The 18,198-nt window shown below is 41.6% G+C and overlaps 3 protein-coding genes across 4 annotated transcripts; 1 reads left to right on the top strand and 2 right to left on the bottom strand.

The window, feature by feature from the left end:
* Positions 1 to 1,948: 1,948 nt before the first annotated feature.
* On the bottom strand, positions 1,949 to 5,544 carry LOC123507784 (DNA polymerase epsilon subunit 4-like). The gene is made up of 2 exons (XM_045260984.1): positions 5,252 to 5,544; positions 1,949 to 2,218 (listed from the first exon to the last, which is right to left on the bottom strand). Exons 1-2 carry the CDS (start codon positions 5,456 to 5,458, stop codon positions 2,072 to 2,074), a joined length of 354 nt encoding a protein of 117 aa, XP_045116919.1. The 5' UTR covers positions 5,459 to 5,544; the 3' UTR covers positions 1,949 to 2,071.
* Positions 5,545 to 6,920: 1,376 nt separating this feature from the next.
* LOC123507783 lies at positions 6,921 to 10,254 on the bottom strand. The gene is made up of 2 exons (XM_045260983.1): positions 9,496 to 10,254; positions 6,921 to 7,422 (listed from the first exon to the last, which is right to left on the bottom strand). Exons 1-2 carry the CDS (start codon positions 9,561 to 9,563, stop codon positions 7,059 to 7,061), a joined length of 432 nt encoding a protein of 143 aa, XP_045116918.1. The 5' UTR covers positions 9,564 to 10,254; the 3' UTR covers positions 6,921 to 7,058.
* A 5,768-nt stretch (positions 10,255 to 16,022) lies between these two features.
* On the top strand, positions 16,023 to 17,378 carry LOC123507782. 2 transcript variants are annotated; one of them, XM_045260981.1, is made up of 2 exons: positions 16,023 to 16,421; positions 17,095 to 17,378. In XM_045260981.1, the coding sequence occupies exons 1-2, from the start codon at positions 16,144 to 16,146 to the stop codon at positions 17,294 to 17,296; spliced, it is 480 nt and encodes a 159-aa protein (XP_045116916.1). In that variant the 5' UTR covers positions 16,023 to 16,143; the 3' UTR covers positions 17,297 to 17,378. The 2 variants fall into 2 exon arrangements, with proteins under 2 accessions (XP_045116916.1, XP_045116915.1); XM_045260980.1 differs by having other exon boundaries at positions 16,031 to 16,484.
* Positions 17,379 to 18,198: the final 820 nt, after the last annotated feature.

The following is an 18,198-nucleotide window of genomic DNA, read 5'->3' on the forward strand; positions in this document are numbered from 1 at the left end:
AGTTTCCTTTCCGATCGTTCTATTGCTGCTGTAGTAGACGGTCACTGTTCTTCCCTAAAACTATCAACAGTGGTGTTCCACAGGGTTCTGTCCTATCACCCACTCTCTTTCTATTATTCATCAATGATCTCCTAAATCTGACTCAATGCCCTATCCACTCCTATGCTGATGATACCACCTTGCATTATTCAACAGCGTTCAACAGACGCCCAACCCAACAACAATTAAATGACTCAAGGCGAGATGCTATAGGACGCCTAACTTCTGATCTTTCACTTGTTTCTGATTGGGGCAGAGAAAACCTGGTTTTGTTCAATGCCTCAAAAACTCAATTTCTACAACTATCTACTCGACATAACCTTCCAGACAACTATCCTCTCTTCTTCAATAACACTCAACTTCCCTCTCCTCTACATTAAACACACTCGGTCTATCCTTCACTAAAAATCTAAACTGGAAATTTCACATCTCTACTCTTGCTAAATCAGCTTCCAAGAAGTTAGGTGTCCTGTGGCGTCTTCGTCCATTTTCTCTCCCTCCCAGCTGCTTGCTCTGTACAAGGGCCTTATCCGCCCGTGTATGGAGTATGGCTCTCATGTCTGGGGGATCCACACACAGCTTTACTAAACAAGGTGGAATCTAAAGCTTTTCGTCTTATCAACTCTTCTCCTCTAACTGACTGTCTTGATTCTTTAAGTCACCGCCGCAATGTTGCATCTTTATCTGTCTTCTACCGCTGTTTTCATGCTGTCTGCTCTTCTGAACTTGCTAACTGCATGCCTTCCCCTCCTGCGGCCTCGCTGCACAAGACTCTCTACTTCTTCTCATCCCTATTCTGTCCATCTTCCTAATGCAAGAGTTAACCAGTATCTTCACTCCTTCATTCCCTACACTGGTAAACTCTGGAACTCTCTACCTGTGTCTGTATTTCCACCTGCCTATGACTTAAACTCTTTCAAAAGAGGAGTGTCAAGACACCTCTTACGTTAACTGGACCCTCCTTTTAGATTTTTTGGTTTTTTCTTTCTCCTACTTTCCTCTAAACAGGGCCTGGCAACCAGCGGGATTTTTTTTTTCCAACACTGTTTTCCCTTGGCCAGTGCCCTTGTAATGTAAAAAAAAAAAAAAAAAAAAAAAGCCATATTGATAGAATTTTCAGAGAGACATATAATTTGCTAAGGAATATTGAATTAGCATTTCACTATATGGACAAAGAAATGATGGAGAAATTGATAAGTACTAAAATAAGACCTAGATTGGAATATGCAGGAGTTATGTGGACCCTCCATAAAAAGAAACACATAAGGAAATTGGAGAGACTACAAAAAATGGCTACAAGAATGGTTCCAGAATTTAAAGGGATGACATATGAGGAGAGACTAAAAGCTATGGATCTACCAACCCTGGAACAGAGAAGAGAGGGGATCTGATACAAGTTTATAAATTGATTAACAGAATGGATCAAGTGGATAATGAGAAACTAATCCTAAGAGAAGAATATGACATTAGAAGCACAAGATCGCATAGTAAGAAACTGAGGAAGGGAGGATGTCTGAGAGATGTTAAAAAATATAGTTTCCCGCAAAGATGTGTTGAGACTTGGAACAGTTTGAGAGAGGAAGTGGTGTCAACACACACACACACACACACACACACAGTCATACCTATGATGGGACCTTTATTAAGTTTCTTTTCTTCCACTTTTTCTTAATGTTTCTACTTTAGAGGATTAAATTCAAAGTTCATTCTAAGGAAAAAACTATAAAGCTTATTTTTTTCCCATCTCATTTAAAGAAAACATAAGAAATGCAATAGTTATATAAATATTATTACCATTTTTGTTATTATTATTCTTATTATTCTTCCCTTTCATTGTTAGTGTTGATTTTCTCCTTCAATCGCCAAGAGCACCATTACCAACAAAGGACACACAAATAAAGCACCATAGTCTTACAAATGTACCAGTATATTCACCACAAAGCACATCAATACACATAGAAAAATAATAATGTAATATACATCCACAGAACATCCAGTGAGGCACATTGACACCACTGCTCCTGTGTGTCGCTCAGGACCAGTCGAGGGCGCCATCCAGGAAGGCAAGGGCGTCAATTGCCTCCACAGAGTTGTCCACATCCCGCCGTGACACAGTCTTCCTGCCGGCCTTGCGAGTGTACTGATACGCCTCCCCCACCAGGCTTTCCACAAACAGCTCCTGAGGTAAGAGAAGAACAGCATTAATCCAGTGCATGCCAGCCACATTGCCCTCCCTGTTCACAAATGCCTTGCTCTCTCACTACAATTTTCTAAGGGCAAAGAGAAAATTAGCCGGATTTTCATGACAGTTTATCCTGTTCATAAGTAGAAATCTTGCCAATCTATCACCAGAATTATAAAAATGCAGTTAAAAACATGAGTATCTTCAACTAGAGCCTTTGGATAGTAGTGATGGTGAGAAAGCAAAGCATTTCAGAGTATGAGCCAGTGTTGTGCTGCTGTGAATTGCTTGGATGTGTTAACCTTCTGCATGCTTTGCTCTCTCACCATGACTATTTTCAAATGTCACAAAGAGGCTGGGTTTTCAAGACTGTTTCTCCTTTTGATAATCTGTCACTAGAATTGTAAAAACACTCTTAAAAACCCATGTATCTTTAACTGGAGCCATTTGAGTGTTGTATGGGTGTGGTGGAGAGTGTTTCAAAATATGGTACCTTGGCAGATCCAGTGTTGTGTTGCAGTGGATATAATGAATGTGATATAATGGGACTGTCAAATCTGCCCTACTGGCTTTATGTAACTTATATTGTGTTCTTGGGTTCTATTTATTACTGAGGCAGCTCCAGTGAAGGTTTTATGTATGTGATGCTTTTGTTTCCATCAACGAGACAATTGATCTAATCTATGCTATGAGCGTTATGTTTCTTGAGAGATTCACCACTAGAAACACATCTCTTTTCTTATTTGGTTCAAGTTCTCTCTCTCTCTCTCTCTCTCTCTCTCTCTCTCTCTCTCTCTCTCTCTCTCTCTCTCTCTCTCTCTCTCTCTCTCTCTCATCAAACATTACCTAAAACAAAAAAGAAAGTATCTGAAGGGTTTGGAATTGTTTGAGGAGCAGTTATTCCAAGGCAAAGAACAGTGAAAACAATGGGTGAGATTTTGAGTTCTGGGCATGGGAGGGAGACACTTGCTTCAGACAATACCATCACACAGAGACCATAGGAGCAGTAAGGATGAGTCACATTATCATGGTAAGGTTAGAGGTCCTGCAGAGTTAGGTTAGGGTAGGATAAGTTGGAATAGGGTAGGATAGGATAGGTTGGGATAAAATAAGATAAGTTAGGTTGAGTTAGGTTAAGTTAGATTCATCAGACTTGGTTGCTCTGACAGATTAGATTAAATTCCCAGGTCTCATTGGACATCTTGAGTGCAGCAAAAGTCAGTGAAATAAGGATTATGAAAACAGTCTTAACCTACTCATTTCTTGACACTGTTTATTTCTATTTTATTTTTTTATAATTGTGATTTATGCAGTAAAGGGAACAGAAGAAAAATATTAATGTTATGTTATGTTACACAAGACATGGCTTCCAAATGCACTGTAACCTTGCCCAAACTTGACATAGTGGCATTGGCCCCAATGGTTACTGTTAATGTTACTGTTCCGTCATTGTGTAAAAGAAAATCACAAAGCTGATGCTACTGCTTTCTTAAAGGCAATAGAGAGCCAGACTGAACTGGAATAAGTTAATGAAGGGTGCTAACATTGCTATGGCCACAAAGCTGCTGACGCCACATCCCTTCGGCCTTGAGGTAATATTGATCTTGGATTGAACAAGTTTAACATTTAGATACAATCCTATCAGTGGTGTGGAGTTGTTTCTTAACTAGAAATTAAGTTTAACATTTAGATACAATCCTATCAGTGGTGTGGAGTTGTTTCTTAACTGTCACAATGTTCCTCCACTGTCCTGTCCCATCACAGCTTTAGCTAGAGAATGTTTTTCATGTGGCCAGGGTGGTGGTGGGTGTGTGGCACTGGCACTGCCCCCACCATCCCTGCCACTTTGGCTCTGCCCTCACCAACCCTGGCACTCTGGTCCTATCCTCACCATCCCTACCACTTTGATCCTGTCCTCACCATCCCTGGCACTCTGGCCATGCCCACACTACCCCTGGCACTCTGGTCCTATCCTCACTACCCCTGCCACTTTAGTCCTGCCCTCACCACCCATGGCACTCTGCTCCTGCCCTCCCCATGCTCACACTGCTCCATACAACAATTCACTTAAAAGAGGTTATCATCCTGGTCTCAGAGTGTCAGCTGTGACCTTCCATGGCAGTGAGGAAGCAACAATTACAAATGGGGAAATTGAGGCACTGCCTGCCTGCCACACCAGCCATCATCATCCATGGCTATCTTGCTGAGGAACTTTTTTTTTTTTTTTTTCATGAGGGAAAGTCCGCCAATGGCAAAAAGAAAAAAAAGTCCCTAAACAAGTTAAATAGAAATGCAGTTGCAAGGGGACTCTGAGAATGTTATAGGAATCTTTTTTTCTTTATTTTTATCAGTTTAAATTTTGCATGAAGAATTTATAGGTAGATAGATGCATGTAGAGTTGCAAGAAGGAAGATAGTTGTCTTTGGCTGACAACAACACTTCCCTATAAGTAACACCATTACTGGATCATGTGGGCAGACACTACTGCAGCCACAATGCTGGTAACACTGGCCCCATAGAGTTAATATTGACCCTGGACTGAAATGGAGGTAAATATACCACCGTGATTAATCCTATTTTCGACTCAGATCTTCACACATCACTAGATAGGGTTAATGTGTACTGTTGGCCCTTGTCTATAGCACATGACATGACTGCATCTTGTGGTATTTCACTCACTGTATATCATGTCTGTGAAGTTTTTCCACACACCCAACTCATATTGATACTTTTTAAAATCAACACATCGTGCCAAAAACAGAATTACATTAGGTCTAGGCTAGGTTAGATTAGATTAGGTTAGGTTACCTTAATTATCTAAGTATGCTATGGTTTAATTGGTCAGGAATGCCAAATTAGACCAAATTTTGCATGTCTTTACAAATCTAAGGAGACAAACGACTGTATTTGGCAAAGAAAGGATTTCTTGTAAACATTTACCCGAGATAGATTGAAAGGAAAAGAAAAAAAAAAAAGATCAAACTAATCAATGAACTGCCATAAGGAGGTTGGCTTTGATTTGACCATTACCGTGGCCTTGGCGATGATGAAGACCGCGTCCTGACTGGCGATCTGCACGGCGGGGTCAGCCTTCATGATCCTCTTCACCCTCGCTAAGGGCAGCCTCAGCCCCGCCCTGCCATCCTCCTCGCCCTCGCCCTCCACAGCCTGTTCTCCCTGCTCCGTCTGCTGAGCCTGCTCCTCCGTCACCACAGCTTCATCCTCAGTTCCCGCCATGCTCTCTTATCACAGTTGGGTTCACAGTCTCGTCACCGTCTGTTTGTTTACAGTGCAAGTTTTGGCGCGTCTTTCCTCCCAACAGTGCCAAAAGGAGAGAAAAGACTCCTTGTTGTATTCGAAGAGTACAACCAAGGGACCTGCACTGAGAGAGAGAGAGAGAGAGAGAGAGAGAGAGAGAGATGTATTCCGCAAACAAGAATAACTATTAAGGCTTCACAATTTTTTTTCCTCAACACTGGGACACATTTTTGCCTCGAGATTTGTGTACGATTAGACCATTTCATTGACATCAGGAAGGGTCTATGGAGGTCAAAAGTTTAATGGCCAGAGTCTTCACTATTTCAGTCCCCATACAGGTTTCTGAAGCTGTATAAAACCACCAAATAGTAAGCAAAATAAATATGGAAAAAGTGTCATGGTACTGAAGGGGTTATAATGAAAGTCAACTGAGAAATATATCTTTATTCCATTGAACACAGACACACACGATTTACATCACTATACAAGCAAGTGTCGAGCAATAAAGTCTTCAATGGTCCCTAACAGTAACAACAATGTTACAGCATAAGATTTACATGTAATACGATAATTTGTACACAAACACACAGCAGATGATTATTGCATTTTGTAAGCGTCTGTTCCCTAAGCTCTGATATTCGTAAAAGATCATAAGCATTATAACAAGCATGATCAAAAGATCATGGTAACAAGTGTCGTAGGATTAGACTCTGCTTGAAATGTACAATGATAAATGCTGATATCAATAGCAGACGGAATGTATTTTGTACTCATCTGTTTCCCTATCAAATACACGCAAATACATGCAAAAAAAAAGTGTATGGTTAGGACACTAAGACCACGGCACACTATATAAAAATATAAAATGCAGATACAAACCGCAGAGGATATCTATATCTATGTCAATGTGATGAATACTGTTAAGAAATTGTGCCGTTTAAAAATGCGTCACACTATTCACAACTTAGAATGTATGAAATAACCAATGCAGATACAAATAGCAGAGGATTAGCTACTATATCACCTTCTCTCTATACACAATTGCAGATATCATTAAAAACAGTAGCGTACAATTATAGTCACAGCGCAAAATGAGTGAAAGATCGTATGCATTCCTAAGTCAACACAAATATCGTTAGAGATCACCACAGGTACTATTAAAACATCGTACGGACTGAAAAAAATTAATAAAAATAGATCAATGAATGAATAAATAACAGTGTACATTCACAGCACCAGGAAATAAATATTGAGAGACCTTATACAAACGAGAGCAAACATTTTCCCATCAACTGACATATACAGATACATTATTGACACACACAGGTATACACACAGGAACTAACCGGAAGTAAATAACATTAAAGCTCATAAGAAGATAGATAAAACATACAGGATTTGAAAAAAAAAAAAGAAAGCAAAGACGAATTACTCAAAAAATAATTAGAGAGTAATAATAAAGAGTAAGAGATGACCAAAAGTAAAATAAATAAACGAAAGAAAGGAGGAAAAAGCTAAAAAATAAGATAAAAAACACCATAACACACACAGGAGGAACCATTCTACACACAGACACTAGCTAGCAACTCGCGCCTTCCCTGACAGTCTTCGCATCTTCAGAACCCACACAGCAGTTTTGGCGGGAATGTTGCAGGAAAGCGCGTCTAAGCATGAGGCGGGCTGTGGAGGGACGCCTTAGCCACCTGCTCCTCCTCTGCCTATCAAACCCCTGCCAATTGTAGCCATCCTTGTCATAACCTTCCTTGTCGTATCCAAAACAGTTGTAGCCTTGCTGGTCGTACACACTGGGGTCCGGGACGGGGGAGTGTGGATCCTCGTATTCCAACACTGTTAGTAGCAAAGTGAGGGGGTTGTTTGGCTGCTCCTGTGGGTGCTGTTCGGTGTTGGTTTGGTGGCTTTGCTGTATGTTCTCCGCCATTGTGCTGTGGGGGATGACAGGCTGTGAGTTTTAAGTATTGACTGTGGTTTTGTTATATGTCTGTTGTCTTTTCGTACTAAAGTTATCAGGTATCACGTCAGTACATTTGACTTTGATATTCTGTATAGAGAAGAGAAGTATAGAAGGTGAGAAGGGAAGGAGAAAGATGAAGAGGCGAGAGGGAAAAGAAAGGAACACAGCTAAACCAAGAGAAATTGAGGATGAGGAGAGGTGATAAACTGTGGTCAGTCAATTATCTCTCTATCTATGGGTCGTAATCGTTTGCTTGGACAGTGACAGATGTTTTCAATGTAAGATGGACGCTGACCAAGGGAAACAGTGAAATAAAGGTCCATTGAGTACCAGTCCCAAAAGAATAAAATAAAACGAGAAGGGGAGATGAGAGGAATGTATACTCTGGCCATAAATCTTCTGACCTCCATAGACCCTTCCTAATGTCCGTCTAATCATACCAAAAACTCATGATAAAAATGTGTTCCAGTATTGAAGAGATTAAGCTTCGGGGACTGGCATCTAAGTGTGTCTCTTTCTTTATCTCTGTTTGTTACCGTTGGCCAGTTTTTCCGTCTCGCATCCCCAAACCGATGGTAAAAACGCGCACCAGTGTTGAAAGGATTAATCAAGAGATACGCCCATTAGTACAACAGCAGATGTCCTCACTTCCGTCCAGGGGCAAGAACTGAATCTGGCAGGATAGAAGATAATGAAAGCTACTAAACATTGACCGACACAAGTCACCGCCTCGACTAAGTTAAATGTAGAACAGAAAATGCGTAAGGATAATGAAATGTAAAGGATAGCTAATGTTGTATGGACATCTTATTAGAAGAGTGATTCGCAAACAGAATTTCTCACTACATAAGCACCACATCTTGAGAACAAATAACACCGCCTACCCTAAAGTGCCTGTAGAAGACACCAAGTTTTCACCGTACATCCCAGGACAGCGATATTTCACTTTTAAGGGATTACCTAAATCAAGACCCAAGACTCAAGAACAGCAGCCCTAACAAGACTATGCCAGGACCGCCTAATTTTCCTCAACAGGTGTGTTCTTAAGTGTGTCTTCTATCAGTTACGGAATACAGTGTTGGTGTCCCACTGAGCAACACTATTTGAGAACCGCCACCCTAACGAGACTAGTCAGCACCGCCTAATTTTTCTCAATAGGTATGTGTTCATAAGTGTGTCTTCTAGCAGTTACGGAATACAGTGTTGGAGCCCCACTAAGCAACACAATTTGAGAACCACCACTTTAACAAGACTAGTCAGCACCGTCTAATTTAGGACAACAGGTGTGTGTTCTTAAGTGTGTCTTCTAGCAGTTACGGAATACAGTGTTGGTGCCCCATTAAGCCACACAGAGAACCACCACCCTAACAAGACTAACCACCACTGCATTAATCTCCCTAGTCTGTCTACTCTAAGGTGGCTCCTGGGTCTCGGTCTGAATGGTGTCCCGGAGGAATGCGTGGCTGTCAGAGCTTGAGGAAAATCGTCGTCTATTTTTGTGATAAGTGATAAGATAAACAGAAAACAGTAGTACTCACATAAAATCAATTATATGCTACAACATGTCTTAAAGCCAGGAGACGCTTTAAAGTAGACAGACATCTTTTTATAGATAGTGTGTGTTTTGATATGTGTCTAAGCCGTCCTGCGCCACTAAGCAACACAGTTTGAGAACCGCTACCCTATGAGAACTATACATCACAACTTATTTTTCCCTAGACAAGTGTGTCTTTTAGCAGGCCTGGGCAACACTGATTATAGAATTGGTGCGCCACTAAGCAACACAGTTTTGAGCATCATTGCCTTAACTCCTTCAGTGCTGCGACGCTTTTCTATATTCATTGTACTTACTACCTGGCGATTTCAGAAACTTATATGGGGAATAGAATAGTGAAGACTGTGGCCATTAAGCTTCTGACCTCCAAAGATCCTTCCTAAAGTAAATAAAATCATTTAATCATACCCAAAAAATCATGGCAAAAAAAAACGCGTCGCAGTACTGAAGGGGTTAAAGAGAGAAACCAACACAGCAGCAAGTCCTCACCTGACACAGGCCAAGGCTTCCTGAGGCGCCGCTGTGGCAGTCTCGTCTCTCCGCGGTGGACAGGACATGGATGGAGGAATTGCTCAAGACTTTATCACAGCCAACTCAGATGACTTGATGCTGTTGGCGGTCAGAGTCCCCCCGGAAGGCAGAGCAAGGCTGAATGACTAAAGACTCGCTTCAGATTCCTCCGTTACTGTGATGCCAGGCAAGCCACTGCGTCACTTCACGATGTCACCTTCTCTCCTCGGCGGACAAGACAAGGATGGAGATGGTCGTAGGATGCACTGAGTCAAGATTCCTTCGCCGCACTGAATGTTTCCACTCCAGCCAGCCAGCGAGCCAATCAGTAACCACCCGCATCACCTCACTGCGCCTTGACCCGCTAATTAGCAACCAACGCCATCACCTCACTGCGCCCTGACCCGCCAACCAGCACTCAGGTCACGCCCCCGTCTTGCTCCACAGGTCAAGCTCCGCCTCCCTGGACCTCCTTACAATCCCTACATTGAGCCTGCTACAAATTATTTCTTGCTTTACTGTATATTACGCCACCTTCCTCTTGTTGCTAAACGTGAAGCGAGTCAGTCAATATATCCATACAAGACACAAAGGCAGAAGATAACACATGACCCCACAATTCCATCGCCTGTCGTCACCACCACGCAGCCAATCACCAACCACGTCCTGTCCTTCCCTACCTTGCCCTGCCTTGCCTCCAGCCACTCATGTTGTTTCCCGCCACCTCAAGCTCCACCCACTGCATCTCATTAACCTAGCATAACCTTACCTTAACTTTAATTTAACCTTAACTTAACCTAATCTAACCTAACCAAAACTCAACCTAACCTTACCTGCATCTGATTAACGCGCAGGAATAGAGTAGGTCAGATATGATATAATGATAATGATTTTTTGTGTGTCAGTGGGTCTTTTGGTGCTCTTGGCTAGTTTTTGCCTTCTTACATAAACGCAGATGAATAAATAGATGAATAATGAAGAAATAATAAATGAATAAATAGATAAATGAATGAATAGATGAAAACATGAGTACTGGTGTTGATTATTAGGAAATGACTGTATAGGTGTATTTAAAGACGTTTATTTGTTTATTTATTTAATTTCATGGCTCCTGCTGGCTCCCTTCCTTCACTCACTCCTTCAAGATCAAGCACAGTGGTAGTAGTAGTAGTAGTAGTAGTAGTAGTAGTAGTAGTGGTGGTGGTAGTAGTAGTAGTAGTAGTAGTAGTAGTAGTAGTGGTGGTAGTATTCGTAGTAGTAGTAGTAGTAGTAGTAGTAGTAGTAGTAGTAGTAGTGGTGGTGGTACTAGTATTTTTTTAGTAGTAGTAGTAGTAGTAGTAGTAGTAGTAGTAGTAGTAGTAGTAGTGGTGGTGGTGGTGGTGGTCTTGATAATAGTAGTAGTAGTAGTAGTAGTAGTAGTAGTAGTAGTAGTAGTGGTGGTGGTAGTAGTAGTAGCAGCAGTAGTAGTAGTAGTAGTAGTAGTAGTAGTAGTAATAGTAGTAGTAGAAGTAAGTTTTATTAGCAATATCATCATTACTATTTTCTTTTTTTCTTATAAGCATTCTCCTCCTCCTCCTCCTCTTCCTCCTCCTCCTCCAGCTCACCATGAAACAAGCCAACACACACGCCACAGTCTCTCTATACCCTTGCCTTCACCACCCACCCCTCTTCACATTCCCTTTAATCTCCTCTTTGCCTCACCTGACTTCGGGAACTATTTAAGACATGATGACCTGACAGTGTGCTAGGGATACCTGGATTCACCTTACTTATCACCTCACCCTGGTCCTCCCCCTTGCATCCATTTCCTTCCTTCCTCTCCTTCTCATCCTCCTAATCTTCTTCATCCTCAGTTCTTCCTTGTCTGTTTAGTTGTTTTTTTTTCTTTCCCCTTCTCGCTTCTTCATTTTTCTCCTTCCCTTCTCTTGTATAATTTTTTTTCTCTCTCTCTCTCTCTCTCGTCTATTTTCCTCTCTTCCCTTTTCTCGTCCTCTATTTTTCTTTCTAACTCTCTTTCTTTTCTACCTTTCCTTCCCTTCCTCAGTCTCTTCTCTTAATACCTTTCTTACCTTCGCCTCTCCTCTCTTCTTTCCTCCTTTCCTATCCTCTCTTTCCTCTTCTCCTTTCCTCCTGTATAAACTTCCCCGGTTGTCCTTCTCAGCAATCGGGGTGTATTTTTCGTCTTATTTCTTACCGAGTAACGCCAGAGGGAGTGGTGGGTGGGGAGGAGCTTCATCTGTTCTATCCTTGCCTCCTACTAAGTATATAGCTACTGTAGATGTGGTGTAGTAAACGAGTGACTTCATCAACGATCGCAACGCCTCCTGTCACTCGTCTCTCCTATGTATGTATCCCTCTCCTCTATTATCTTCTTCCCTCCATCCCTCCTTCCTTCCCTTCCCCTTCCTTGCCTCCTTTTCTCCATACCTCCCTTCCCTCTATTCTCCTCCTCCCTCCTTCCCTCCCTCTATTTCTCTCACCTCTCTCTCCCTCCCTCCCAATTATCCGTGTAAAGTTACCAAGTGAGTGAGGTCAGAAGCAAAGATAATGATTGTCTCTCACACCTGCAGACGAAGACACGGAGAGATTGGTGTGCGTCTCTCTCTCTCTCTCTCTCTCTCTCTCTCTCTCTCTCTCTCTCTCTCTCTCTGTCCCTTTGTTTTTGTTTTTCTTTATTTTTTCTTGTTTTGTCTAGTTGTCTGTCTGTCTGCCTGTTTGTTTATCTGTCTGTCTGTCTGTCTGTCTGTATGTATGTATGTTTGTATGTATGTATGTTTGTATGTATGTATGGTTGTTTCATTACACTTTGTTTCTTTCTTTATCTTATTTTTCTTTTTCTTTTTTTTATTCTTTTTTACTTCCCTTTCTTTCTTTCTTTCTTTCTTTTTTTTGTTTACTTTATTTTCTTTGTTTCTTTTTCCTTCCTTCTTTTGTTATTCTTTCAGTTGACTATTATTTTTATGTTTGTCTCTCTCTCTCTCTCTCTCTCTCTCTCTCTCTCTGACCTTTAATACATTCAAATCTTTACTTTTCTTTTAACAATCTACTAATAACGTTTTTTTTTTTTTTGCCTTATTCATTGTCTATCGCACGTTATTCACTATTCTCTATTGATTCTTATTCGTCATGTTTCCTTTTTTGTCTCAACATTCTGCTTCATCACAATCTTTACTCATTCATCATTCACTACACTGCTGTTACTTCATTATTCATCGCTCGCCTGCACCATTTCAGCGTTAAGATGTGTTGTTTGTGGTGTTGGTGTTGGTGGAGGTGGTAATGGTGGTGGTGTTGGTGTTGTTGTAGTAGTAGTAGTAGTTGTTGTTGGTGGTGGTGGTGGTGGTGGTGTAGATTACTATTGTTGTTCTTGTTTTTGTAGTAGTAGTAGTAGTAGTAGTAGTAGTAGTAGTTGTTGTTGTTACTATTATTATTGTTGTTATCATTATTACTATTATTATTGTTGTTATTTGTCTATTTTTCGTTTCAATTTTAAGTTTGTCAGCGTTTGAGAGAGAGAGAGAGAGAGAGAGAGAGAGAGAGAGAGAGAGAGAGAGAGAGAGAGAGAGCGTCAATTGTTCTTGTGTACAGTTCAGTCAAGACTCAATATGTGTACTTTTGTTTTGTTGGATTAGTTTTTTTTTTTTATTGTTTCATGAGGTCAGTTATTCCCTCTCTCTCTCTCTCTCTCTCTCTCTCTCTCTCTCTCTCTCTCTCTCTCTCTCTCTCTCTCTCTGTGTGTGTGTGTGTGTGTGTGTGTTATTTTCCTTACCATCCTTCTTTCTTCTTATCTTTATTTTACTTACTTCGTGTGTGTGTGTGTGTGTGTGTGTGTGTGTGTGTGTCTGTGTGTGTGTGTGTGTTTCACTGTTTGATTTGCTGCAGTCTCTAACGAGACAGCCAGACGGAACGAGCTCAGAGCTCATTATTTCCGATCTTGGGATAGGCCTGAGACCAGGCACACACCACACACCGGGACAACAAGGTCACAACTCCTCGATTTACATCCCGTACCTACTCACTGCTAGGTGAACAGCACCTACACGTAAAAGGAGAGACACCCAAATATCTCCACCAGGCCGGGGAATCCAACCCCGGTCCTCTGGCTTGTGAAGCCAGTGCTCTAACCACTGAGCTACCGGGCGTGTGTGTGTGTGTGTGTGTGTGTGTGTGTGTGTGTGTGTGACGTCACCAAGCCTGCAGGACACTTATTGATGTGTTTTAGTTATGCCTCACTCAGCAATGAAATCCTCGTTTTGCTTTATTGAACTATAACTCTGGCACTTCCTAGTAATTCGTGTGTGTGTGTGTGTGTGTGTGTGTGTGTGTGTGTGTGTGTGTGTGTGTGTGTGTGTGTGCAGTCACGTAGTGAGAGACAAGTCCACATGAAACCTGTAAATACTGGCCCCGAGAGTAAATGAAATGCGAGATTCGGTATGATACACTTTATTTTATATGTCTTCGCTCCTGTATATAACTTAACTACTTAACTAGAATGATATGCATACTAGATACTGCATGTATATTGGCCACGTTGTGTTAGACGTTATGTTGAGCTGTGTATTCATATTAGTTATAGTAGTAATGCTATAGTAACTATTTAGCTAATGTTTGTTACTTTGCAAATCTTAATTTTAATCCTTTCAATTTTTACCTTGAGATTAGTGTACGATTAGTCCATTTTATTGACATTAGGAAGGGTCTATGGAGGTCAGAAGATTAATGGCCAGTCTTCACTTATTTCAATACTAATATGAGTTTTTTGAAGCTGTATATAATTGCCAAGTAGTAAGCAGAGTGACTATGGAAAAGCGTCATGGTACTGAAAGCGTTATATAGGTGACAGTGTTTTGATTTATGTTTGTAAAGTTATACTGTTTTATTTGCACCACTGGCAATTCTATAACTTTCACTTTACTGTAAACATGAACATTTTGCTCAATAAAACTAATTGAATAAAACTAACTCAATAAAGCTAATTCAGTAAAACTAATAAGCTCAACTAACAAACTCAATAAAACTAACAAACTCAATGAAACAAACTCAACAAAACTAACAAACTCAATGAAACTGTCTAATTTTTAACTCTAGACACTGCCAAAGCAAAACCTTACCCCTTAAAACCTCGTAAAAAGCCAATACTGTACAGAAAATAGGAAAAAAAAAGGAGAGAAGAAAACAACGTGAACTCAATTCTTCTCAAGCCTTTATGGACAGTCACAATAATGCACACAACAAATCTTTACTCTAGTCCACAAATCTTTGGAATATCACGAAACATTTTTTACTGATGTGACAAATTAACGAAAGAGAATAACACATGGACAGTTATAGGTATGTTTTATTCAGAGACTTCAATATGTAAGCCAGTCCCCACATCATCATTGCCATCATCACTACACATTTGTTTTTCATCTAGACTCTCGCTAGTATTCAGAAACGCCATTCTCTCACTACGACGATTTTAAATGCCCACAGAGACAGTTTCTGCTTTTAATAAACTAGAAATCTTGTCAATATATCACCAGTACCATAAAAATACTCTTAAAAACACGAGTACCTTCCCATTTTTTTGATAACCACCCGCTCCTTTCTTGGTTCGGTTCTTATTCTGCCTCGTGACGTGTTCCATTCACTGCTTCACTCACGAGACGCTTTGCTCTCCCCCCTTGTATCATTACCGTAGAGCTGTCACAGTACCTGCCGCTCCTCTCTTGCCGCTAACTGCTCCTCCGATCTTGCTAGCTGCCTGCCAGCACCCCTCTCCACTGCTACTACTACTACTACTTCTACTTCTACTACTACTACTACTACTACTACTACTACTACTACTACTACTACTGAACTGAAATGTGACCAACGATATTTTTCCTTATAGTGTGTGTGTGTGTGTGTGTGTGTGTGTGTGTGTGTGTGTGTTCAGCAGTGCGTATATTACAAGACTAAGTACTGTACATTGATTTAGTTTATTCATTTTGTTACACCAGAGTCAAACAAATAGGCAAATAAATACATATGATGATCACCTCTCTAATTAACACACACACACACACACACACACACACACACACCGGTAGCTCAGTGGTTAGAGCGCTGGCTTCACAAGCCAGATGACCGGGGTTCGATTCCCCGGCCGGGTGGAGATATTTGGGTGTGTCTCCTTTCACGTGTAGCCCCTGTTCACCTAGCAGCGAGTAGGTACGGGATGTAAATCGAGGAGTTGTGACCTTGTTCTCCCGGTGTGTGGTGTGTGCCTGGTCTCAGGCCTATCCGAAGATCGGAAACAATGAGCTCTGAGCTCGTTCCGTAGGGTAACGTCTCGCTGTCTCGTCAGAGACTGCAGCAGATCAAACAGTGAATTACACCACTCATAATTACCACCACGTCCCTTGTCCCTCTTTCCCCTCGCTAGCTAACCACCACTCGAAATTCTAACAAATAATCCTTAAAACTTTAAACCGCGAACCAGCGAACCAGTGAACCAGTGAACCAGTGAACCAGCGAACCATTGAACGCCAACCCGAGGAAGACGAGGCAGAGGTGAGGCAAGGCAAGCAGAAGGTAGAGGCAGACATTCAGTAGCCACAAGTCACCAGTCAATCACCTGTCAGTCACCAATCGGTCACTAGCATGAGTGAATCCGCGACTTCAGGTGAACTCAAGACAAGAAGGCCTTGGAGAACCGTATGTCGAACCACCGTGCTTCCTGTGCTGGTGACGGTGATGGTGGCGGGGCTGGGGCTTGAAGTTTGCATCGTGGTGGAGCATCTGCTGACGGAGGAACACGAGTCAATCTTCACCGTGACGTCTCCTGAAGCGGTGGACTCTCTGGGGCAGATGCGCACGGTGGGGCCTGGGATTCGCTGGCCTCTGTTGCTGCTGCTGACCTCTGTGCTTACCCTATCAGTGTGCGTGGCCATTCTGGTGTGGTCTCTCACCAGGCAGCGAGCGCCGACTGTTACCGGGCCCTTGTAATGCAGTGTCTGTGTTCATGTGTTCATGACTAACAAGCATGTGTGTTTGGAGTTTTAACTAGGTCTATTGTGGTGGAAACTAACGAAGCGTGTTTCTGTGTGTTAACGGTGGGAAGTAAAGTTTTTCTGTGGATGACTGACTGTGTGTGTGTTTGGGGATTAAACTAAGGTTGTTGTAGTGGAAACTAACAAAGTGTGTGTGTGTGTGTGTGTGTGTGTGTGTGTGTGTGTGTGTGTTTAGGGTGGGGTGTTTTTGTGTTTGTGATGGGAACTAAGCGTATGTTTTTGTGTGTTGAAAGTAAGCTTGCTGTGGTAAAAACTATCTAAGCATGTGTTCTTGTGTGTTTTGGCTAAGAATTTAAGTTTTTGAGTCGATAACTAAATAAAGCCTTTTGAAATAGTGGAGGTGAAGCCAAGAACCGTAATAACACCTTAAAAACTCGTGTAATTTTAAATAAAGCCTTTTGAAATAGTGAAGCTGAAGCCAAGAACCGTAATAACACCTTAAAAATTCGTGCCAATTCAAATAAAGCCTTTGAAATAGTGAAGCTGAAACATAGAAAACTTTAAGAATACGCGATTTACTCATGACATTCCTATCCGCCAGACTGCCTCGTCGAGTAACACCATGTGGACCTCTTCGGCCTCAAATACTTCGGTCCCCAGTGAAGTCTCCCGTGAACGCCAGCGCAGCACTTCTATCCCCGTTCTCACGCACACGTCTACTCTCCACCGCCACGCCTGTGCACCCTAACATCGTTCGCGTGAAGGAGCAGCGGGAGGAGGGCGTGTTCCGGATGTCAGTGTAGGCGCGGGTGTGTTCTTAATTGTCTTTGTGGTGGCGGGACAGCGTGGAAGTAATGCTGTGAATAAATCTTGGGAATGATGTAAGTATGTTTTGTTATTGTGTCCTTTTGGTATTTGTTTGGGATTGTTGCTGCTCTTGTGAGTGAGTATTCATGTTTTGTCTCCCCTTTGTCTTTGCTGTACGTGTTTGTCATTACCCACGATTGTGTGTTAGTATGAGTGTTGTTTATGCTTCGTGGTAGTGTGTGTGTGTGTGTGTGTGTTGTACGTCTGCAGTTAATCCCTTCAGTACTGAGATACATTTTTACCTTGATTTTTCTGTATGATTAGACGATTTTATTTGCATTAGCAAGGGTCTATGAAAGTCGAAAGATTAATGACCAAAGTCTTTATTATTTAAATCCCAACCTACGTTTCTGAAGCTGTATAAAATCACCAAATAGTATAACCACAATGAAAATGAAAACGCGTCTTGGTAATGAAGAGATTAACGTTATTTACGAATGCTGTTACGTACCTTCGCTGTATAAGAGATGAACTGCATGGTGATGGTTAAATGTTAGATCATCGTAGTTATAATGGCGATGATAAGAAATAAGTTGAAATTGATAGTGATGAATTGATAGTGATGCAACATAGTAAACTCGTAAAATATGAAACAAATGACGGTGGAATTGATGATAAATGAGGAAGGAAAGGTAGGTATTGTGATGTCGATAGTGGTGATAATGTGGGATGTTCATAAGACGTATAGTACAAACGTTTGGCCATGGTGGTGGTGGTGGTTGTGATGGTGAAGGTGGTAATGCTGTCCGTGATGGTGATGCTGATGGTGGTAGTGGTGGTGGTAATGCTGTCCGTGATGGTGGTAGTGGTGGTGGTGATGGTGATGCGGGAAAGGGTT

The sequence above is a fragment of the Portunus trituberculatus genome, chromosome 23 (assembly GCF_017591435.1).
Source record: "Portunus trituberculatus isolate SZX2019 chromosome 23, ASM1759143v1, whole genome shotgun sequence".
In the NCBI taxonomy this organism is placed as follows: Eukaryota; Metazoa; Arthropoda; class Malacostraca; order Decapoda; family Portunidae; genus Portunus; species Portunus trituberculatus.

Bases quoted from the DNA above. Each gene is read 5' to 3' on its own strand.
- LOC123507784 (XM_045260984.1), bottom strand. From the start codon at position 5,458: ATGGCGGGAACTGAGGATGAAGCTGTGGTGACGGAGGAGCAGGCTCAG. The intron at 2,219-5,251 runs GTAATGGTCAAA...CTCTTACCTCAG, and splicing joins TCATCATCGCCAAGGCCACG to GAGCTGTTTGTGGAAAGCCT.
- LOC123507783 (XM_045260983.1), bottom strand. From the start codon at position 9,563: ATGTCCTGTCCACCGCGGAGAGACGAGACTGCCACAGCGGCGCCTCAG. The intron at 7,423-9,495 runs GTGAGGACTTGC...CATCCCCCACAG, and splicing joins GAAGCCTTGGCCTGTGTCAG to CACAATGGCGGAGAACATAC.
- LOC123507782 (XM_045260980.1), top strand. From the start codon at position 16,144: ATGAGTGAATCCGCGACTTCAGGTGAACTCAAGACAAGAAGGCCTTGG. The intron at 16,485-17,094 runs GTAATGCAGTGT...CCTATCCGCCAG, and splicing joins CCGACTGTTACCGGGCCCTT to ACTGCCTCGTCGAGTAACAC.